The 23,072-nt window shown below is 35.5% G+C and overlaps 1 protein-coding gene across 3 annotated transcripts; it reads right to left on the minus strand.

Moving 5' to 3' along the window:
- Positions 1-1,212: 1,212 nt before the first annotated feature.
- On the minus strand, positions 1,213-16,998 carry LOC113706723 (protein RRC1-like). 3 transcript variants are annotated; one of them, XM_072064023.1, is made up of 18 exons: positions 16,858-16,998; positions 16,233-16,311; positions 16,015-16,150; positions 15,812-15,857; positions 13,573-13,633; positions 13,336-13,485; positions 11,808-11,924; positions 11,541-11,706; positions 10,348-10,460; positions 10,169-10,240; positions 8,735-8,956; positions 7,254-7,312; positions 6,425-6,509; positions 6,195-6,332; positions 5,658-5,882; positions 4,767-5,563; positions 4,444-4,610; positions 1,213-1,825 (listed from the first exon to the last, which is right to left on the minus strand). In XM_072064023.1, the coding sequence occupies exons 2-18, from the start codon at positions 16,293-16,295 to the stop codon at positions 1,524-1,526; spliced, it is 2,919 nt and encodes a 972-aa protein (XP_071920124.1). In that variant the 5' UTR covers positions 16,296-16,311; positions 16,858-16,998; the 3' UTR covers positions 1,213-1,523. The 3 variants fall into 3 exon arrangements, with proteins under 3 accessions (XP_071920124.1, XP_071920125.1, XP_071920126.1); XM_072064024.1 differs by having other exon boundaries at positions 16,233-16,314; XM_072064025.1 differs by lacking the exon at positions 15,812-15,857 and having other exon boundaries at positions 16,858-16,963.
- Positions 16,999-23,072: the final 6,074 nt, after the last annotated feature.

The following is a 23,072-nucleotide window of genomic DNA, read 5'->3' on the forward strand; positions in this document are numbered from 1 at the left end:
ACCAGCAATTACGACAAAATCCACACACTCTTCTACAAGTAAAAGCAATACCTAACTACATACAAAAGTCAAACAAAAGACACATACATTTCAAGGGTTAATTTAGACCATAACCAACTTAATTAGCTCAGTTGGCCACCAGAGGATGGACCAAGTCTTTCCCTAGGCATAGGTTAGGGGATTGAACCCTCCTGATTGCGTTTTCTCTCCAGAATCTCTTGGAGTACGGACGAGTGTTATTTAGCTCCTTTGAACTTCTCAATAGATTAGATAGGTCTATCTCTAACCCCTTTCCCCGAGTATAGAATCAATTGTAATAATGTTGTACTGAAAAAAAAAAAAAAACTTAGACCATATGCATGTCCGAATGAAGTAACAGTATATCATGTAATAATTTCATTTTCATTCTTTTTATGCATCCAAATTTCAGCGTTATCCTATAATCCGGAAAGTGTCATAATATACTCTTTAAAAATTTGAAAACATATACTCGCACTAATTTTAGTCGGCCACTTCACAGCGTCAAATTTTACCCCAGCACTGTAGTGTTAATAATTAGTCTATAACGAGATGTTCACACTTCACGCTCCGTTTGGATGGTATGATTTTTAGATGGTTTGTTTTAAAACCTTACCATAACTCATAATAGTTGTTTAAAAAAAATGCTGACATTTGTCCAAAAATACTCAAACATCCTCTATTTTTCACCGATATCCTATGTAATGCACTTTCATTTTGGTGTTTTTCAATAACTTAAGTGGTTTTTAGATTATCACTGTAGATGGTATTTTGCACAAATTTTTTTGTTTCTTTAAATAAGGCCGAAAACAGGACACCGGAATAGAGCCTCAGATATCTATAACAAGTACTTCGAGCAGTTCAAGTTGCTTGTGCAGGTTCAGTTCTGCGCCATACAGATTAGATTAATGCTTGACCCATGTTTAGCTTACTTGAGATAACTGACACCTGGTGGAAGGAATATTCATTTTGCATAGCATTTGTAAAAATTTCGAACCTACTTCCACGCTAATTCAATCAAACTCCTGTTCCCTTGAAGTGATCAAACAGATTCAAGCAATCATGAGCTCGATTGAACTATAAATCATGCCTGACGAACTTCACTCTCCCGTTCAATGTGATTGATAGTGCCATAAACTTTTGACAGAAAGACAGATGAGGCTAATGCCTGAAACAATATAGAAACAGAATTACTGAGGTAAAAATTCTAAGGCGTATTTTATATAATTAATATATAAAAGGGCTCGCAACTGATATAACATCTTTCACAGAAAATCTGAGGCTATAAAAGTTTCCAAAATGACTAACATAATGATTCAGGCAGATCTTCTGAAAAAAAAAAAAAGCCCGTTTGTGCCTGGAAATCGGAGAGCTCAATCTTGGGATCAGAACCATTATGCAGCACTGCAAGTTCAAACAAATGTTAGGAACCTATTTCAACCCAAGGCAAACCAAGCCCCTCTTCATTGCAACCAACAATCATTTCCAGTATCACACCTACCAACTCATTTCACCCTTCTCCTTTCTCTGTCTCTTTCCCTGCTTTTTTCTCTGTCATGATCATCCCTCTCCCTGCTTCCACTTTTTTCGCGGTCCCTTTCACGATCCCTTCCCCTTTCACTTTCTAAACCATGTCTTTCCCTTTCTCGACGTCTCTCTCTTTCTCTGTTAATTTCACTGTCCCTATCCCTGTCTTTCATAGATGATTTTCGTGGAGGACTATTACTTCGACTTCGGCTGCGGCGACGCTTCCTTACAGGTTCATGCAAATTATCTCTCTTGTCTTTTCTCTCCAAAGATGACCTCCCTACATGTTCATGCATTTATGTGGAGAGAGAAGATATTAGAAAAAGCAGCAAGGTCCAATCAGAGGACAAAGGGCAGAGAGCTAGGAAAGTACAATTAATCCACGATCAGTATTCTCTGTCTAGAAATCCAGTTTTTAGGAATCCAAAAATGCATACATAAAGAAGACAATCATCTTGTAATCAGCCACACCAAACAAGATTTTACCTTCTGTCAAAACATTATCTAGGCATATATAATACAACACAATCAATGTGTTAGGAATCATATTTTTCAAAATTCTTACATAATAAAAGATCATACAGAGTGATTGTTATATATAAAATGAAAGTACTAACTCAGGTGTCATTAGAGCATTTTGTATCAACGTTGTTAAAGATTATTTTATATATAAAATGGAAGCACCAACTCGGGTGTGTCATTGAAGCATTTTGCTTCAATATTGTTAAGGATTATTTTAGATAATCTGGAGCAATAGCACAAACAATGAATTGAGTTGTAATCATACTGGAATTCTAGAGCTTGGGAAAATACAAGGACCCTAATTGTGCTGTATTATCTTTGCTACCTATCTTGACAAGTTATAGAGTTCCCTCTTTCCTTCTTGTTTCCTCATAAATGAACTGGCATTTGCCACTGAATGAAAAAAAATTAAGATAAAAAAGAGAGCAGAAGCTGATGATGCAGCTGCATGCCGGAAGTTTGAGAATAAACTAAGGGATCACTTCCAAGCAAGTTCTGGTCTAAAGGACTCTGTCCATGGCAGTTCCAGGGACTAAAGATGGTTCAAGTGATACAGAATTAAACTCTCCGAGCTTAAGGACTTGATAGAATTTTAGGTCTCAAGGGGTACATTGGTCTTTTACTGGTCAGCAGGAATTCCCACCAAATGTGTCATTGAATCTTGTTTAGTTATATATGATTATATAAGGAAGCTGACTGGAGATAGAAATTCTAATAATTAGAATATCAGGATATTCTTAGCACTAGCACATATTAAACAATAAAAGTTGAGAGATAGATTGTAACCCCCCCCCCCCCCGCGGGGCGCGGCGGGGCCTTTCCCTTCTTTGTTCTGCTAGCACCGGTTGGCAAGAACACCCCTATCTCCTCCAGCATCAAAAGCTCCCTTTAAAAGTCAAACATTGTTCTGATTACACCGGTAAATCCTTGAAATTATTGGAAAGGCCCCAGCAAAATAAAAAGCCAAAGATCCGGGTCTGTTTGGATTCAAGTTTTTCCCAAATCTTGTATTTGAAATACAACTCTACAGTAACACAACCCAAATACACTAAAAAAAATATATAATATAATATAAAATAAAAAATCACGATCTCTTTCTTCCTCCTCCACCCCTTGCCACCTACCCCCTGCCACCCTCCCTACCTCTTCTTCCCCCTTCTCTCCTCCCTCCCCCAGACCAACTCCTCTCCCCACTTCCTGATCCTCCTCCTGCCCCTCCTCCTCCCCTCCCTCCTCTCCCCCCCCCTACCACCCTCCCGCCTCCCCCCATTTCACCCCAACCCCTTCCCTCCCTCCTGGCAACCACATCTGGTCCAGATTGGACAGGGGAGGGTAGGCTGGTGCCCCAGCAAAGAAGGTGGAAAAAGGGGGAAAATGAGGGGGAGGGAGTAGGGGTGGGTCAAGGGGGAAGGACAGAGGGGGTACCGGTGTGGGTGTGGTTAGAGGGAGAAATGGGAGGAGAGGAGAGAGAAGGTGGGGGTGGCTGCTGGTGGTGGGTGGCAGTAATGGTGGTGGTGGGGGAGGGGGGAAGAGGGGTGTTTTGGGAAACTAGTGTCTTGAACATGTACCAAGATTTTTCCGAAGACAATAACACTAAGCTACAATAATGTTTTAGATAAAACCCTATAAAACACACCAACCAAAGGGACACTTAAAATGTTTACCCTATTTATTTTTCATCTTAAACCTCCACATCTACAAACCATCATGACAACTAACTTCCACAATTTGAGAGTGCCAGCAGATGTATACTTTCTCGAAATTTTTTGCATTTCTTTTTCCCTCCTGGTGGGCTGTGTTCATAACAGCTCATTGATAAGTTAAAAAAGAGAGACAAGAAAGAGTTTCTTAAAGCATGTTCACATGTAATATATTTGGCATACGTTCAAAATAATATACTCATTGAAGTTGATCTAATCTTGAGCCTCATGCTGCATTCAAATCTGAGCAACTCTTTAATCTATCAGAATGCAATCAATCATCCTTTAGCATAGTTCATATGTGCACATTCAATTGATTCTACAAGACCATACCATAGGATTCACTTGTAACCTAACTATAAGAATGCATGTGTCATTTGGTATGCAGACAATTTCATCTGTTTACAGGACAAATTGTAATTTCTCCTGTTCATAGAGCTGCACACACAGAAATTAGATTAAAAGATCAAATAAAGCTTCAATCAAAGAAATCATTCAATGCTTAAAACTCCCTACAAGATTAAGCCATAGGGATTTTTTACTAGCAATTGTAAATACACAGTTGTGCATAACACATGAAGTGGTGAATGGATATTGTCATCAGACAGGCTGAACTGAAAAAGCACTAATTCTTCTAAATACTCAGCAGGAACAAAGTTGTCAAAAAGCTACTTACTTCTTCCAGAAGCATCTTCATTCATATCCAACAATCCACAATCAGATAGTAATCGTCTTCGACGGCTTTCAACTTCTCTCTCAATTTCTTCTGAACTTTTTGTGCCTTGCTCTTCCAAATATTCACGATATTTTATGAGTTCAACTTCCACCCGCCTCAGCTTTTGTCTACAAATTATAAAATAGTAAAGTACCACATCAGCATATATCATCTGCAACCCTAGAGGAATTAAAATGTGAACCATACTGTCTTTGGGGCATCCAAAAGAACATCTAATTAAAAGGTATTTCAGAAACTATATGATAGTAGCTTAAAGGAGTGACCTCTGCTCTTCATTCAAGCCACTTTCAGAATGTGATGAATTGCTCACATCAGTTGTAAAATCGGGCTCCTCATTCTTATCAAGTCCATCAGCAGCATTTTCGCTTCCCGAGGAAGAATAGGTCAATCCCAGATCCCTAGCACTTCCGTTTTGCTCATCATCACTCTCATCATCCTCTCTGGCCCACTTCGAGGCAGGCAAAATGGAATCATTTTTCCCTTCATTAGTATAGGAACTTAGTTCATGTCCAACAGGATTTGTTGGGAGCAAAGGCACTGCTCCTTTTCCTTTCAACTGCATCTCATCCTCATGACTATTCCATCCCGAGAATCCCATTGGATCTGTATCAACAGATTTCTCTTTCTTGCCACTAGGATATCTAGCTGAACTTGACTGACTTTGTTGATACTTCAACTCATCATCAACTTCATAGACTCGTTGTCTTTCTGCCTCTTCCAGATAAAGTAACCGTGCAACCATCATTTCTCTGCCACCTACAAGAGATAACCCATTGTGCCTACATCGTCGTTCAAGCTCACTAAGTGGAAGGTTCAAGAGCTCCTTCATTGCAGCTCCTTTCCCAATTGCCAAAGCCGCATCTTGGTTAATCTTTTCACCTTCCCCACGGTCATCTGAGCCAGTATTCTGTTCTAGCTCAGGGGCATCACCACATATAGAATGAAATGGAGTCACACCAGAATTTCCTGATCGAAGGAAAGTAGCTCTTAATCCATTCACATATGCATCAGAAAACAGAAACCAATCAGCCCATACTTGAAGAACTTTCAGTACTCGCTCCTGCAGAATGTCAATGAAAAGTGTGAACAAAACAAGTAGCCAGTAATATTCTGTCATACATAGCAGCCACTATCTTTTAACACATAAGTCTTACCTTAAGTGCCTCAGCCGTGATTCTCCCCGTTACAGAACGATACAAGTCATTGAAGCTTTCCATTATGTCAGGCAAAGTTGCCTCAAATTTGGTGCGATAAGCAGAGGCGTTTTTCACCGGGGCACTACTATTGTGAAGGATATCTGAGACAAGCATAAGCCTTGCAACTTTTGTTGGTATGGGTGTTTCTTTAAGAGTCAGTGACTCAGTTAAAACTTCAACAACCTGCAGACGAGTTCCACACAAATAAATTTGATAAAAGTCCACCATACGTCCTCCAAGGGCCAAGGGAAATAAAAAGCTTAAAAATTCTATATGTTCTCGGCTTTCCAAGACGAAAATATTTCACTTCTCATTCTCAGAAATGCATGCTTGAGCTTAATAGAAGTTTAAGTTCAAGTATTGCAGAACCATCATCTGGAAGAGTGGAACTCAATTTGAAAGTCACACTCAAAAAACAAAAAAAAAAAAGCTTCATCACAAGGTTCAAGTTCCTTGCGTTGATTAATATATGTTCAATGGGATCACTGGGAATACCTCTCCAGCAGCATCAGCATTATCTAGAGCGAAACCCATTGCTTCCTTTATTTGACTCCTTTCCAAAGTCAATGCACGCAGCATATCCTCAAACTCATCTCTCTGTGCATCAGTTAGTGTTCTTTCCACCTCTACACGCTGTAAAAGTCAGTAGTAAACAATTTAAGAAAGATTTATTTATAATTATGCTAGAATGATTTTTCAATTAAAATCCCACATTAAAAACGCACCCTGCTTTTCCCAGCAGCATATGTACTTCCGCCATCCTTTTCATGTTCTGGGCCTTTTACAGTAGGAAGAGAAGGTGGTATCCACCTGCAAGAAAATGAACTGGTGTGCTAAGGTTCCATAGATTTCAGAAAACCCAACACCATAAGCAAGACTTTTTAATATATAATAGAAAAAGTTACAATCTCCGGTCTGTTTGAATCCATTGTTTCTTAAAAGACAAGATTTTAGACACAAAATTGCGATAACACCATAAAAAGCAACCAAGAACACACCAAAAAACAACCCAAAAACACCCAAAAAAAAGACAGTGGGATTCTACCATATTATCACCCCTTCTCCATCCACTGCCACCTCCCACTTCCCCATACCCCTACCCCTCCAACCAACCCTCCCCCAGCTGGAGCCTCCCTCCCCCTAATGATCTGGAAGGGAGGGGCTAGGGGTAGGAGAGTGGCTGAAGGGAGGAGGGGAGGGAGGCTGCAGTGGTGGTGGTCAAAAGATGGGGCAGGGTGGTGGATTGGGAGGAGAGGAGGGGAAGAAGGAGAGGGTCAAAAGGGTCAACACCTCAAAAAGCACTCATCCAAAAAGCTTTTGATAAACTTTTTCTACAGCAAAGTTTTCAAGAACACCCTAAAGAACACCTATCTAAACAGACCCTAGTTTAAGAGCTTAAGCAGCAAACCTCTCGAAGATTAAATGCAACACAAGCTGAAAATTCATTTTTTCTTCAATAGAAGTAGTTCAATATCATAGAAAACAAGACAAAGCCTTCAACCCATAGAGCAATTTGGAGAAGTGTACCAAAAGCAGATGAAGAAAGGCACACACCTGCCACTACCAGTAATCATAATGAAGGGTTCTGTTCGCCATCGTTGCAAAGTATCCCCCTAATTGAAAACAAGCAAGCAAGAATCTTCAGTAATTCCTTGGGATCCATCATGGTAACACGAGAGAAAATTTAAATTTCAACAGCCAGGATGGCAAATATCATGTCTTCCCTGTCCTGAAAACATCCCAGACTCTTGCTATGTTCTGCCAGCAAATATGGAATGGGATAGACAGCTAAAAAGACAAAATTAAGTTCTCAAGGTTGCAGCATAGTCTTTCAGGCCATAACTAGATGGATCAATCTTCCCAAAAATTAAGTAAAAGGAAGTTTACACAAGAGACCTAGGTGCATGAGACATTGTACAGAAAGATGATTTCCTATTACTCAACAAGCGCATTTACATATGAGTCTGCCCAGAAAAGGTCAAACTTGTTCCACCATGTTCTATGGCATGTGTTAGAAAAATTAAGTATTTATTGTGTTTAGCTATATTATTTACAATCTTTACAGTGTTAATCGATTTTTATAGATAAAAAACAACAACTAAATAGTTGCCATTGTCTCCCCTTTTGACTATGACACGTCAAAGACGGTAAGCCAAGAACCAGTTTAATTGATCAGTTGACGTCTAAAAGTTTAGCTCATAATTGACAGATTATTATTTTTGAAAAAAAAAATGTCTCAATATGTTTCCCCTTTTACATTTATGACTATGTCAAAGCAATGGAGCCCAATTTCCATGATTGGTTGATGTCCACTAGTTTACCTTGCTCATTTGATTGATTATCGAAGAAAAATATGATGCATTACTTATCTGTAATAAGTAGATCAAAATTTGCACACGTCAAACCATATATTAGAAGGGCTGTTGAACGGTTTAAATTATTGGATCACTCATCGTGCCAACTAGATGCATGTAGTCAATGGATATGGGTCATATGGACCACCACACTTTTAACATGTCTAACACAATGATACATGTTATTAAACCAAAATGACTTGTGCTAAAAGTTTAAAGCGTAATCCATCACTGACACAATCGCATATGAGTAGCATGACTACTTTGCTAATCTAAATTAGAATTCATGATTAGCTACTATTTTTTGTATCAAAAGCATGCCTAGATCATATGAATATCACGTAAGCAGGTCAGATTTACAACTTCAAAAGAATACCATATGTTAACATGCATAATCATGCATAATCATGACATACAAATTCATTTATCATTACTAAGTTTGTACAGCAACTGAGAAATCTCATTAAGCTCTATAATCATTGCATCCCATGTACCATAATCAAGGTATTCAGAGCATTAAATATACCTTTGATTTTCAACTACTATATCCTAGTTATATGTTGTGAGCAGCTTACGAAAAGCTATAACAAAAACAACACAACAGCTAAAAATACCAGCAACAAGAAACTCATGAAGATGGAATTGAAACCAACATCTATGTAAACAATTAAAACGATTCACCTGGGCGAAAGAATACAGCCTCCAGACATAATAAGTATGCTCCTGAGACCCAAGTTCAAACAAGAACCCAAATAGGGGATTTCCACGACCACGCTCCATTATTGCTTGTTCAAAAGCACAACCACCATCAAGAACATAGAGAGCCATGGTATCTATAACATGGCGAAGGTGATCATCCTCCGGTGGGATAACATTAATGTCAGGCACATTTGGTGTAAGAACCTGTAGAGTAAGTCAAATCATCAGTGATACATACAAATAGGAGATGACACATTTGCCTCCTGAAGTAATTTAACAGATCAATATGCTAAACATTTCATCAGTTCTTAAATAAAATCAGTATCAAATTTATCCACCAACGCATACATATATTAGGTTACGTATTATGCTAGACTAATACTCTTTAACTTATCTAAGAAGTTTAAAGACATCATGCTTACACAAAGCAAAGTCGAGTAGCTGTTTTCCTCGAGGAAGTAGAAACCATTACATGTTTATCCCGATAATAATAAAGGGTTAATCAGGGCAACCTCATACTAGCACTTAGGCTGCATGATAGAAATATGAAAATAAACTCAAATTTCTGCACTCATCAGAACAATATGAGCAGCTCAAAACCAATGGCAACTATAGCTTTAACATCATGGAAATGTTAAGTTACACTAATTCAACCAATAGGAGAGACAAACATTTAAAAATATCCCAGCTAAAATGAGCAACATTATTAACTGAAATGCTTAAAAATATAAAATTAAAGAGACTAAGAAGATGGATGAAGGTTCATGAAGACTAGACAATCAAGGATCAATAAAGAGTTGAACAAACCAAAAAACCAATAAAAAGTTAAGACGTGTTCCTGCTAGGATGGACAACATTAGTAACTGACATATTGAGGCACAATCAAACAAATAAAAGTATAGAAACTAACTAGATGGATGAAGGTTCACAAAGATTAAACATAGTAAAGATGATTTCAACAAACCAAAAAACCAAGCTATGATGGTGGATTATAAATATTCATGAAAATCATAGATGTACAGATTAAAAAAAATTCAAGCTTGCGTCCCATTAACAAAAGTTTGGCAACACCTTTATAAGTACCTTAAAATGGATTAAATAACAGTAGACTTCTAACTGTCAACAGCTGCATCAAGTATCAAGAATGAATTATGCCAGAAAAAACTGCTTTTACGCTGAACAAATTGAATTCCACAACACAGTTTACAAGAGACTCCAAAGAACCAGTTGCAATTTTTAACATTCGTTTGACGAGAAAATTTTCTCAGCCATAAGACCTATACTTTCTCTTTTACCATAAAATCACCTTTTCTAGACTAATAACAAACTTGATTTCCTTGCTTTCCAAATGAGGGGAAGAAAATCAGTAAATACTTACAAAAAAGGGACAAACAACAGAGTATTATGTTAACCTACCAACTCAGAATTTTGACTAGGCACTGTAGTAACTGGAGGACCTGAAGGGCCAGACAAGATAACAGTGGCACCCTGTAAAACATAGAAAATGCCATCTCAGCAACTGTTTTGCAGCCCAGCAAGAAAAGGAAATACTATGTTGTGCATAAACTGGGGAGGGATGGGAAACAAAGCCAAACCTCCTTACTCCTGATAGCCATTTGACCTGGAGGGGGAGCAGGAAGTGCTTGTGATGGAAGAGCCACAGATTTACCCCAGCCAATCTTTAACTCGTATTCATAAACTACCACACCTGAGCCATGAAGAGATGATTCAGTCTCTCTCTCTTCCTCTGAAAAAGTTATGAATAAACAGCATACTAGGCAGCTCATGCAAGAACTGAGTACAGTATATTGTGCATCAAAGTAAAAACTCAAGGTACATTTAGGGTAAATTAGAATTTATTCCACTTTGAGTGGGTTGTTGGTTTTATACTCCAATTGTTGCAACATGAGAACTATTAACTTCAAACTTGAGGTCTATCAAATCAATCAGTAACAGAGGCAGCGCAGAATTGTGGATCCCTAAAAGAAAATTCACATTTTAGGAAGATCGTGGAATGTGTCAGTTATCCCAGGCAGAGTGGTGGCATTCCACCTGATTGTACCTCTTCCCAGTCTAGTAGAAACCTAGAATGAAATTTCACAATCATGGCAGCTCCGTATACAAGCTAGCTTAAGGTAACTAAATTTCTGTTTTCTTCTCTAAACCCCACACCTGATTATTAAAAGTTTCTGCAAGGCACCCAAAACGCAGCTGGCTGTATAAATATATCTCATAAGTCAATTAACAAAAGTTGAATTCAACAAGATGTACAAAATTAATGGACGTTCACATTCAAGAACCATGAAACACTCGCAGTTATGTCCTCAATATTCACTTACTTACTAGTCTATATTACTTAAATATGATGACCATGTGCATAAAAAGATTACATGAACAGTATACAAATATGCACGCATAAACAATTGGCAAAACTATTAGCAAAACAACACATATCTTTTTACATCCAGTTTCGGGTATTTGGACTCCGAAGGCAAGTTGCCTTTTAGGCAATCAAACACCACAACCAAATGGGTTATACAATGGACAACACCTTAACCAACCAATCCCTTTCATTTATGTAGCCAGATATTCTACCGTGTCAGGGTTTACAGTTTTAAACAGAATGGAAATAATCCTTGTCAATTAACCTCTTAAAAGGAGGTCTGAAATTGCGTACAAGTTTCAAATGACGAAAGTGAAAAAATGCTCTTCTGCAGAGCCAGCTTCTTTAACAAGAGATGCAATATAAAGTAAAATTCGAAAAACTTTATAAATAAACCAAGCAAACCTTGCATTTCATCCTTTGCAGCTTGTGCATCAGGCCTATTCATGAAAGCTACAAAACCACAGTTCCTTTGGCGTCTACGCTCCTCCTCTGTCCTAGGCCACATTATTTTCACACTGGCAATAGGTCCAAATCTTCCAAAAGTCCGCAAAAGGAAATTCTCATCAACCTAACATCATTAAGGATCATATTTTCCTTAAACAGTAGGACCACAAACCACCATACTAAAATTATAGAATCGAAAAAGCCAACTTGATAACAAAAAATTACCTGAGGTGACAAATTTCCAACATAAAGATTTGTGGTCTGTGGGTCTCCATCATCAAAAGATCCAGGCCTTCCACTTGGATCAAAGTCATCTGGCAGCTCATCAAACCGGCTAGATGGCTGTCAAAAAAATATTTGGGCTATGACTTGTTGATTTCTATTCCAAGCAAGACATTCTATACATGCACAATTAAATCCCAAACAATCTCACAAGCAGAAAAGCTAATCAAATCAAGTACCACGCACCAACTCACAGACAAAAATGATTTTTGCATAGCACATATCATGATAACCACCTCTAAGACACGGAGGCTTCCATAAATTTTTCAAAAAAGCAAGCCTTACATTTTGTTTTCAACTGTCTTAACAAGTTGACATTATTTCCTCAAGCCCAACTATTAAGAGGTTCTAAAACATTAACATATAACAGTTCATCTCCATCATCTATGAAGTCAGATGGCATTCCACTGTTGCTCCCTCTTCAACACTGGCAGCAAAACATTCCATATTATCCATATTCAACCGTTCTATGAAACTCCTAACTCAAACTGTTTTACAAAATTGCGTGGATGATGACACCTGTTAGATGAGATAAGACTTCTGATGCAAATCATCCATTGGATGTCGAATTACATAGGAAAACATCAACAAAGGCAGTTTTCACATCCTTTCTTTATCCACAGTACTTTCAGCCTCTCTTCCCAAATAATTAATCAATTATATGCTGCTCATTGCCTCAGGACATGTCCTGGTTCTTTAAGTGGTAATTGAGGTTTTTAGTTCACCTTTTCAACAGCTATAGTTTGGTCCAGTCCTATCCCTTCTTAATAATAGATATTTAAATTTTGAAGTTCATCTCATATGGTGATTGCAGAGAATATATTAACAGTTTGTACACCTCTAACTCCTCAGACCGAAGTAGAATGTACTAGTACATGTCTAAATAAATTAATCAAAAAAAAAAGTGGCACATTTGCCACTTTCACTCAGATAAAGTTGACTGAATAAAATAATGCAAACAACCTAGAGATTTCAAGTAATTATCAACACTTCCTAAGCCTTGATTAATGAAAACACAAGTTTTGAGTAAAGTCAGGGTAAAAGTCATTCAAATAGATAGAGGGGGAAAAATAGTTATAGCAAGAATCCCAATTCATGTATGATCTTCCCTTCAGATTAGTTACAAAGTAAAGTATGATAATCTTCCTGTGTTTGGACAAAATCCAAGAAAAAAATCTATCCAATAAAAAAGTACAGTCAAATAAGGCCACAGTTAGCAATTCACTAGCTTTGACATGTGCATTCTCCTCGCCTTCCACAAATAAGGTAACATTAAACAGTAAAGGAATTCAATGAAGATAAGAGTGCTACAGAAAACAAAATCCAAAATAATACATCAAATGGTTCATCAAACTAATTCATAAAACTTTGCCAAGAGGAACTCCATTTCTCACTTCATAAAAAGACATGAAAGTTTGACTATAAGACCTAAAATTTCCACTTCATGAACAGTATCTGTAAAGCTCCTTACTGCAGAATTATCACCATGGCGAGCATCACGCCAGTGTTCACGCTCTTGGTTTCGCCTTTCCCTCATTTCCTGCTCATGCTTCAGCTCCTCCATAAAATGGTCAATGTTCCTTGACTTCCCCTTTTCTTTTTCCTTTGGCTTCTCCTCCTTCTGCAACATTAAAAGCAAACAACAAAAGTCATATAAAAGCAAACAGGCACTGCTTCCCAAGGAAAAGCATCCTCCTTAAGCACTGACCTTCTTGTCAAATTCTTTACCCTTGGTAACCAAAGGAGGTGGTATGAAAGATGGGACATACCTGCAGAAAGATGAAGCAGAGTCCAATACTATGCTACAAATAACCTTGTTCTCAAATAATCATTGAAAAGATGTGAATGAAGCCAAAAATCAGATCTTACAACTCATCTTTCAGCATGTTATAATTCAATAAAGCAAAACACATTCCCATGGCTATAAATATTTCAGCACAATGAACACATAAACCTAGTCAACTACAAAAGTAAATACGTGCAAGTAACATGTTCCACCAGAGTTTTTTTTTTAATTTTTTGGTTAACCCAGTGAAATCTTTAGCGTGTAGCTCTTCAAGCTTAAATAAAGATGTTAAACGCAGGAAGACGATCTCATATAAAGGTGCCATTCTACCAGGGTGTCTCCATAACATCACCTTGTGCAAAGTAAAGAGAAGATAGATAAGGCGAGTCATCGAAGAGGTATTATCATAAGAGTGAAGAGGGTGTCTTCAAAATGCAGGTAAGCATATAAGTATCTTAACATGGTTTTCTAAAGCAACCCTGTTATGAAACTTTACCATTGGATTTGAACATTCATCAAAGCATGAGCAAAGAATCTTGGAAACATGGAAAGAAGTAAGAACATAAAAAAAAAATAGATTTCAAGAGGTTAGAAAAATTGGAATGTCTATAAGGCCTTTTAGGAGTCTCAGCAGTGGAAGCTGAATTGATGTAATCTAACAATCAGTAAAGCAAAAGCTCAAGTAATGATATGCAACTTCCACTTTGCTAAAAACTTATTATAAGGCTCTGGCCAAAAAGACTGAGAAACCCCACTTCAATTTAATGAAATGCATCCATTAGTAAGAAAGGAAGCCATAGAACCAAATAAAGAGCTTAACAACTCAGACCGCAAAATGAACAGTAAATTTTGCTTGGGAAAAAATAAAAAACTGCTAACAAAATAACCAAAATTCCTCTAAGATACCAAAAAACTACAATTAAACATACTCTTGTTTGATAACTTATTCACTGTATTTGAGGTAGATACTAACGTGTCATATAGTTTGATCCTCTCTAACATGATCATTATTATGCGGAATAAGCACAACAACTCTACTTAGGCTGTCCGATATCTCCTTTTAACATACTCTCTCAGTATTAATGTTGACATTTGGCTGATCTACAGGCTTTTAAAGGATAAAATAGCCGAATATAAAGAAGATAGGTATGTTGTTCTGCTAGTGGATTCCAATTTCATAGAGAACGGATCAACTACATCTCTCTCTCTCTATATATATATATATACTCTCTCTCTCTCTCTCTCTCTCTCTCTCTTTATATATATATAAATATATATATAAAGTAGCAATTCTTAGTTTATGTGCAAAAAACTTCAAGATATACTACAGTTAAATGGGAATAAAGGGGACGTACAATACAAGATATCAGCTAAGATATATATAAAGGAAAATTTGGAGAATCTGCACATGGACCATACCCTTCTTAGCATGTAAAGAAGGAGGTAATTTCAGGTAAATTTCTGACACAGATAAATTAGCATACAATAACAGACAGTAAGACATCATCTTCGACTAGGTTGACATTGCCTGGGCAGGGTAGACAGAATACTATGACATTGTAAGAATTTTACTTGCAGCAAGAAGGCATCCAATTTGGAGAAGGGTTGCTACACTTAGACTACTTAGCCAAACAAAAGGACAGGCAAACCAGAATAACTGTATTAGTTCAATCAAAAACTCATCAGCAAGCAAAAGAATCTCTTGAACAGCACTAGAGACATTGGACGAGAACAAATACCCTAAACAAGTTCAATTGACCAAAGGTAGAAGTAGAAGGAACTATTTAGAACTGAAACAACTAACTCTGGAATTTTAACAGGCCAAGAAAGGTGTTATAAGATTTAAAATTTCAAATTTTGCATCATAAAACAATATAAAAGTTAACCTAAGTTCAGCAAACCCTCGCCTCCCGATTAAGCTAAATGCAAAATTTTAACTTCTTTACATGCCTTACATAAAAGTCATTGTTTCACTATTTCCAACTAATGGGCTACAAATGCAAAAAAGCAGTAAACTTATTAATTGCAAATCAGGAGTTACATTTTACAAGCTCAAAGCAGTAAAATCTGCATCCGATGATATCATCACCAAAAGAGTTTTGTATTCGGCATGCCTTATCAAAGAGCATTGCAATATAGGTGATCAAAAGCATTTGTTTACCTACTCCCCTTCTTTAAACCAGAAACCTCATCTTTGGAATTTCCACCTGCCATCCGTGAATGAATAAAAAAGGCCCATATTTTTATTAACACATCCATATAAAAGGAAAAGATTCATTTATTCCATAGCGAGTAAAAGAACTAAAGTTTATATAAACAAAGAAAGTACTAAGAAACTAATACAAAATTGTCTTTGCAACGGACCTTCAGTATCAGGCTTTATCCTCTCATTGGGATTGATCAAGCCTCCTCTAACAAATGCCTTAGAACCAGGCGTATTATCTGCTTGAAATGATTCCACAAACTCTTGATATAACCGAGCCGTTTCATCCTCTGCTCGCTATAAGATGCACATATCTTTCTTATATAAGTGGAATACAACATACACAGTAAAATAAAAGTAATCAATGTAAAGACTATACTTTTTTCTTTGCTTCTTCTTCTTCTCTATGTTTCTGAAACGGAGTCTTCTTCCGTGCACTCATGCTTTTTCCCCACTAGCTGCTTTAGACAACAATGCAGCGCACAGATTAGACACTTACAACCACCCCAAGGGGAAAAAAGGCCAAAAAATGGAAACCCACAACTACAGTAACTAACAGGAACATAGAGTCAATGGCCAGCCCATAAATTCCAAGAATTAAATCCTCAAAACAATAATAAAAAAAATTTACACCACCTAAAACCCTAATGCGGTACTTAAAACTAAATTAATCAATAGACAGCCAAAAAGTCACACCTACAAATACTAAGGCCAAAACCCAGGATTGCAATTCCAAAACATGGGCTTCTTCTTTTCCCTTTATTTTCGTTTTGGTTCTCTTAACTCTTCACCTCCAACAACACCTCAAAATGCAAAACCTTCCTTTTTAGACAAAGATAAAACCCTAATTTAAAGGTCTTTATACGTAACTTAAGTGTTTCAGTCCCTCTCGAAAAACCCTTGTATTTTTCTCCAATTTCTCCTTCACAGCTAATTCAAATTTGGGAAAAATCTAGATATATAGCCAATGAAATGCAGAAATAATACAGAGTGAAACAAGTTACCAGGAGAAAGATCTCGACGGCGACCTATTAGGGATGACTCAGTGAAATTTGTGAGAATTCTTGGCACTGTAAAAAATCTAATCAGAACCTGAATGGGGAAGGAAGTGGGGATGCGAAGAAGGGTCCAATGAAGGCTATAGGCCGGAAGGGAACGCTTGGGGTACTTTTGATGTAATTACAAGGATGGGGCTCGGAGGTTTAATGTATGTGTGATGTACCACTATCAAGATGGATTTCTAATTTATCAATTATACATGTTTACTAATAAAAATTATCAATTAGTTATACTAAATTTATTAATATATTTATACTAAATTCCTAATTACACTTAGCACAATAACACTTTCTCTCACAAAAAAAATACAATAATGACTTAATAATTGTATTTATTTCAAAAGTGAAAACTTAATTATTTTAGTTGTATTTGTTTAATCACGTTGGATTGTATTCAAATAATTTTTATTTAATTATTTTTATGGATTTCAATTGCAAAATTATAATAGACAATAACTTAGTGATGTGGTGATATTTTAGTACTTAATTATTTGTTGAAATTTGACTATAATGAAATTATATGACAAATTTTTATTAATCTCGTGGGTGCCCTTATAAGGGAAGCAAGAAGGAGCTGGGGCAGGGGAAGTAGTGGCCCGCCCACCCGTCCCGTTGCCATTCCTACAAATGATGATGTTGGCACTCAAAAAAAATGCTCCAAACAGTTCATCCTTTCTCATTGTTACTCAAAACAACATTAAAGTCTATAACCTAAACTCTTTAACAGTTTAAATATCAAAATTTGTTTTAGATTTTACAAAATTTTTTTATGGAAAGTGATTATAAAGAACAATCAGAATTAACAAAAACTACTTTTTGAGTGATTATAGGATTTAAATTTTTATTATTAAAAAATCTATATTCTAAATATAAAAGCAAACAAAAATGTATTAAATCAGAATCTACAGTCTGCTAAAATAATTAACTGAGAATAAGCCTAGCTTAATGACCTTTTTGCATTGTCTTTATGGAGATGACCACATTATCGACTGCAAAGTCTTAATAAAAAAAAAACCTTCAACAAATTTAATGTTGTAAAAATCCGCCTAAAAGATATTGAACAAACCCAAAAGCAATAAGCCGCTCCAACACAAAAATTCTAGTCTTTTACTCAAGGACTATTAAACAATTGATCATTGCTATTAGGAATTTCCTATATCATTATTAATATAACAATTTAAGACTAATTTAGGAGTAGGAAAAACTAAGTAAATTTAGGAGATAAGTAAGCAAAGTTTACTAAATAAGTATATAGAGGGGTACATTCATCTCCTAGAATATTTTGTAAGTTTTGTATCAATTCATTAAGCAAAAAAAAAAAACAAAACAAAACAAAACAAAGCAGAGTGCTTCGAGTTTTTTTTTTTAAAGTGCTAATCTCATTTGCCACTTATACTAATTTGAAGTTTTAATGATTCATCAAGTTATTTTTTTGGTATTAATAATTAGTCAAAATATCTTTTGCATTCTGCTGAGAAACTTAACTCCTTCCAACCACAAGCCTTTGGTCTAGTGACTACGAAGAAGGCACATTCATACAATGCAATGTAGGTTGGGGAGTTTACTGTAGGTTGGAACTTTAAGTTCCTTCTTCCTTCAATATAGGTAGGGAAGTTTAGTGTAGATTGGGGTGCATTACAATGCAAGATTTATAGCAATTATTCTCTCATACAATAGTGCACTTATCTAATTTGGAGGTGGCGCACTCCTTTTTAGATTCCCAATGATCTAGTTGGGTATGTCTAGCTCCTTCTCCCTAGTAAATGAGTCATTGTAAACAATTGCCATTTGCCCAATAAAAAACAAAAGGGAAACCTAACTCCTTTCAGATCATATGAACAAAAAAATCCTAGAGGTTGGAGAGAGGTTAACGATGCAGCCCAAAATCTTTGATTGTAACGCTCCCATCCTACCAAACAATCACAACTCTATTTGTCTCTCTAAAGGCATGTTCAAACTTGATCAAATGAATTTGCTAGATTAATAATATGCAATCAATCATAGTAGGAAAAAGGATACATGAGTCAAAGAAATTGTTGGCTACTAAATCTAGAATAACTTTAGAATCAGAGTAAACAATAATATGAAAAATTTTCATTTGGACTACAAATTACAATCCATCTGTTAAAGCCCATTATCCAATCACCATTATGGTCACAAACGGTTCCACAAGCTCATGTTTTGTGTTAGAAAATTGATTTAATTTTTTTAGGCAAGTTCTTTATTTTATGTGGAAATAACTAGTTTTTTAATTGTTTAGTTACTTGAAGTAGTTGTCAAGTTATTTCCTATTTTGTATAAGTTTAAAATTATAAGTTATTTTTATCTATGTAAGTTTTGGAATTCATAGTTATTTCCTATTGTTATTTGGTTCTTCAACAAGTAACATTCTCTGTAAATAGGTAGATTGACATTCTACAAAGACACACAAGAAAATAGATGAGAGGGTTATACAAAGTTTGGGTTTGGAATTCAAGTTGTAATCTTGTAATATTTTTCTCTTATAATAAGTTTTGTCTCCATAAATGTAAACTTGGTGATTAAGCTGAACCATACTAATTCTTGTATGACAATCATTGTTTGTGCTAGCTTTTATTTTTTATTAAATTGTAGATTTTGCATATCTCAAATAGTTGGTTTGATACCTCAAGTGCATCAGAGCTCCGTTGGTATTGTGGTTAACTTTTTGAGATTGAGTAATTGAGAGCATACCATAGCATTTGGAAATACATAATTTTCAATGCAACCGTTTAATAGAACTACAAGTTTCACCCCTTGGTAATAAAAGTGAAAGATGTTCCAATTTAATAGGACTTGTCAAAAGCATTGAATGGTAAGAACAAAAAGCTAAAAAGTATGAAGACTGATGAATTTGAATAGTTAGATGCAAGGTGTGTGAGCACGATTCGACTCGATGTTGCAGACAACATCATAAAATAGTGTGATAGATGAGGAAGATTTAGCAATAGACCTCTAGAAAAATTAAAAAAGCTTTATCTAGCTAAGAGTTTATCTAATAAATTGCATCTGAAAAGGCAACTTTACAGGCTAAAGATGGAGGACGGTGGCAGTCTCATGAATCACATGAATATGTTTAATAGAATTTTGGATAAACTCCAAAGTTTGGCATGGAATTGAGAAAGAAGATAAGGTCCTTTTACTTCTTACCTCAATCTCTAATTTTTACACTAGTGCCATAATGACCTTGTTGTATAGGAAGGACACTTTAGAATTCAAGAATATGCTGCCAACTTGTTGGATCATGAAAAATTAAAAAAAAAAAAAGGCAAACCAAGATGTGACACAAGAAAACTACATTAGTTGCTTGAGGTGAGAATAAAAGAGGAAAAAAATTTGGCAGTGAATCTAAGGTAGGTGGTTCAAAGGTCAACAAAAAAGGTGGAGTCCAGAGCTAAGATTGTTATGAGTTTGGCCATATTAGAAGATATTGTCCTTATTAAAAAAAAATGATGAGAATGAGTATGAAAATGTTGCTCGATATGTATCAAGTAGAGACATTCTCACAATTTCCAAAGGTAATAATACTTCTTCCCGTGATAGTTGAATTTTAGATTTTGGATGTATGTCACATGTTTGCTCTAAATTAAACTATTTTGATATTCTCGAAAGAAAGAATGCAGGTTTTATGTCTTTGATTGATGGATCTACTTGTGATGTCAAACGTGTTGGAGTGGTGAAAATCAAAATATTGAATAGAGAAAATTATTCTTTGGCTAGTGTGGCTTATGTCCTAAAGTTACGAAGAAATCTATTTTCTTTGATCCAGTTAGACTCTGAGAATTATTAATTTTTTGCTGCAAATGGAGTCTTGAAAATCAAATATGGCGAGACAGTTTTATTGATGGGGAAGAAGTATGGAAATTTGTACCATTTGGTTACCTCAATAGACTAGAAGCATAGTGTAAGGAAAGGGATTCAAAAATGCTTTCAAAGTGCAAATGGTGGTCAAAGGAAAAATCTTGCTACAGAAGAGGGTAGATTGAGACCCTTCTTGTGAGTCAGCTAGATGTTGGATTCAATTAGCTACACCATTCATTTGCCAGTTGAATCAATTAAACACAAGACCATATTGATACGAGTGTGTACTAAGGCACCAAGATATTTGATGGTAAAAGGCAAATCAGTTATTTGACTAGTTTGCTATATTTGCTAAAAGAAATATTCATCAAGATGAAAAATTGTTAGGAAATTGGTTTAATTTCTCTTAGGTAGATTCCTTATTTCATGTGAAAATAACTAGTTTCCTAATTATTTAGTTACTTGAAATAGTTGTCAAGTTATTTCTTATTTTGCATAAGTTTAGGAATTAAAAGTTATTTCTTATTCTATGTAAGTTGAGGAATTAGTAATTGTTTCCTATTGTTATTTGGTTATCTGCCAAGTAACATTCTCTAAAAATTGGTAGATTGTCATTCTACAAAGACACAAAAAAAAGGATGATAGAATTTTTAGTGAATAAGAGGGTTATAAGAGGCTTGGGTTTGAGATTCAAATTGTAATCTTATATTATTTTTCTCTCATAATAAGAAGGGTTTGCTTTCCGTAGACATACGTTTAGTAATCAATTTGAACCACGTTAATTCTTATGTATAACTCATTGTTCATGCTAGTTTTTATTTTGTATTAAATTGTTGGTTTTTCATAGCCTAAATAGTTGGCCTAATACCTTTACACTGTGGTAGGGTTGCTTTGAGAAAATCCATCTTTGTTCAATTTTTTTTTTTAAAAAAAAGAAGAAGAAGAGAGATGGGTTCTCATCCAATTAACAATCCATGTTTATGTACTAGTTTGGTATTTGTTGGTCCCAAGTAATGGAATTTAATAGTTAAGAAAATCTAGAAGTGCTTGAGTTCCTTAGGCCTACTATGAGGTTAAAAGTATAGCTTATTTATGTATTCATAAACTCCAATAAATATCCTTATCCTCATACCATATAGAAAGGAGTTTGGGTTCAGCTATTTTTTGATTTTCTTCTACTCATGCAAGGGTTATATTGGTATTTTTCAATTTCTTGCCATGCATTTACAACATGTAATACATGTGATTGAAGCAGGGAGTTTGTATGAAATTTCTTTTGTGTCCTATTAACTTTGACTATATTTGATTCGTGTTATAGAACCTCTTTTGGAGACCATTAATCATGTAATACTGAAATAAAAAATTATCTCAATTATTTTCAATTTTCTAAATTGCTAATCTTTCTCCTTCAATTGAATTCTTTTCGTTTTTACTATTTTGTCCACGTGTTTTATATGAAATTTTGCAAGTGTTTTTTTTAATGATACCTCTCAAAGTCTCCTCCTTTTTCCTTAAAGATTCCCTTATTAATTTAATTCTTCTTCTTTTTTTATATTAACATCCATTTTTCTTTTCTTCAAATTAACTAATTATGTTGGATTTATGTAATTTTCTAATTCCTTTTTCCTTTCTAAAATTAATAGGTTTGTGGGGGTGTTTAGAAATGATTTTGGATATAGGTAGACATGATAAGCAGGAAATGCTTGTGAAGGAATTTAGTGGCCTCCACGTCTTCTTCTTTAGCTTCTAAACAATTTGATTCATGATATACTGAGTGATACTTTAGAACATTTGAAACTGATCATTGGGTGAGTGGCTTTTGATTGTGATTTTTTTTATTTTAAGTAATATGTTTGCACTTGAATTATGAGATTTTCTTTTTTCTTTTTAGGATTGGTTGTTTAGTGACTTAATAGTGGATTGTTTCTCTATGGTTTGTATTATGTTGATATGGGTATAGAAAAGTAATGGTCTTGAATTAGTCAATAAGATGCAAGACCATAGAAGGAATACAAATCGACTTCTTTATCTGTATGGAGACTCTCATTAATCTAAAAATTAGCAATTTTATCATAGATTGAACCAAGAACTCAAAGATAACAGATATTGGTATTTTAAGGCTCTTGGCAGCAGATGAAACTAGAGGAAGTAAAAGCAAAATTGATAATCGTCAGGACATTATGAAATCTTCACTGCCAACCTTGTAGTATATTATCTCAAAAAGACTAACTTAATTTTCAGTCTCTTAGATGTGGTCATGTTATTTACAATACATCTTATTGCATTCCTTTCATATTACTTATGCATAATGCACTAGGTAGAAATGATACCATCATCTATTC

Source organism: Coffea arabica, chromosome 8c (assembly GCF_036785885.1).
Source record: "Coffea arabica cultivar ET-39 chromosome 8c, Coffea Arabica ET-39 HiFi, whole genome shotgun sequence".
In the NCBI taxonomy this organism is placed as follows: Eukaryota; Viridiplantae; Streptophyta; class Magnoliopsida; order Gentianales; family Rubiaceae; genus Coffea; species Coffea arabica.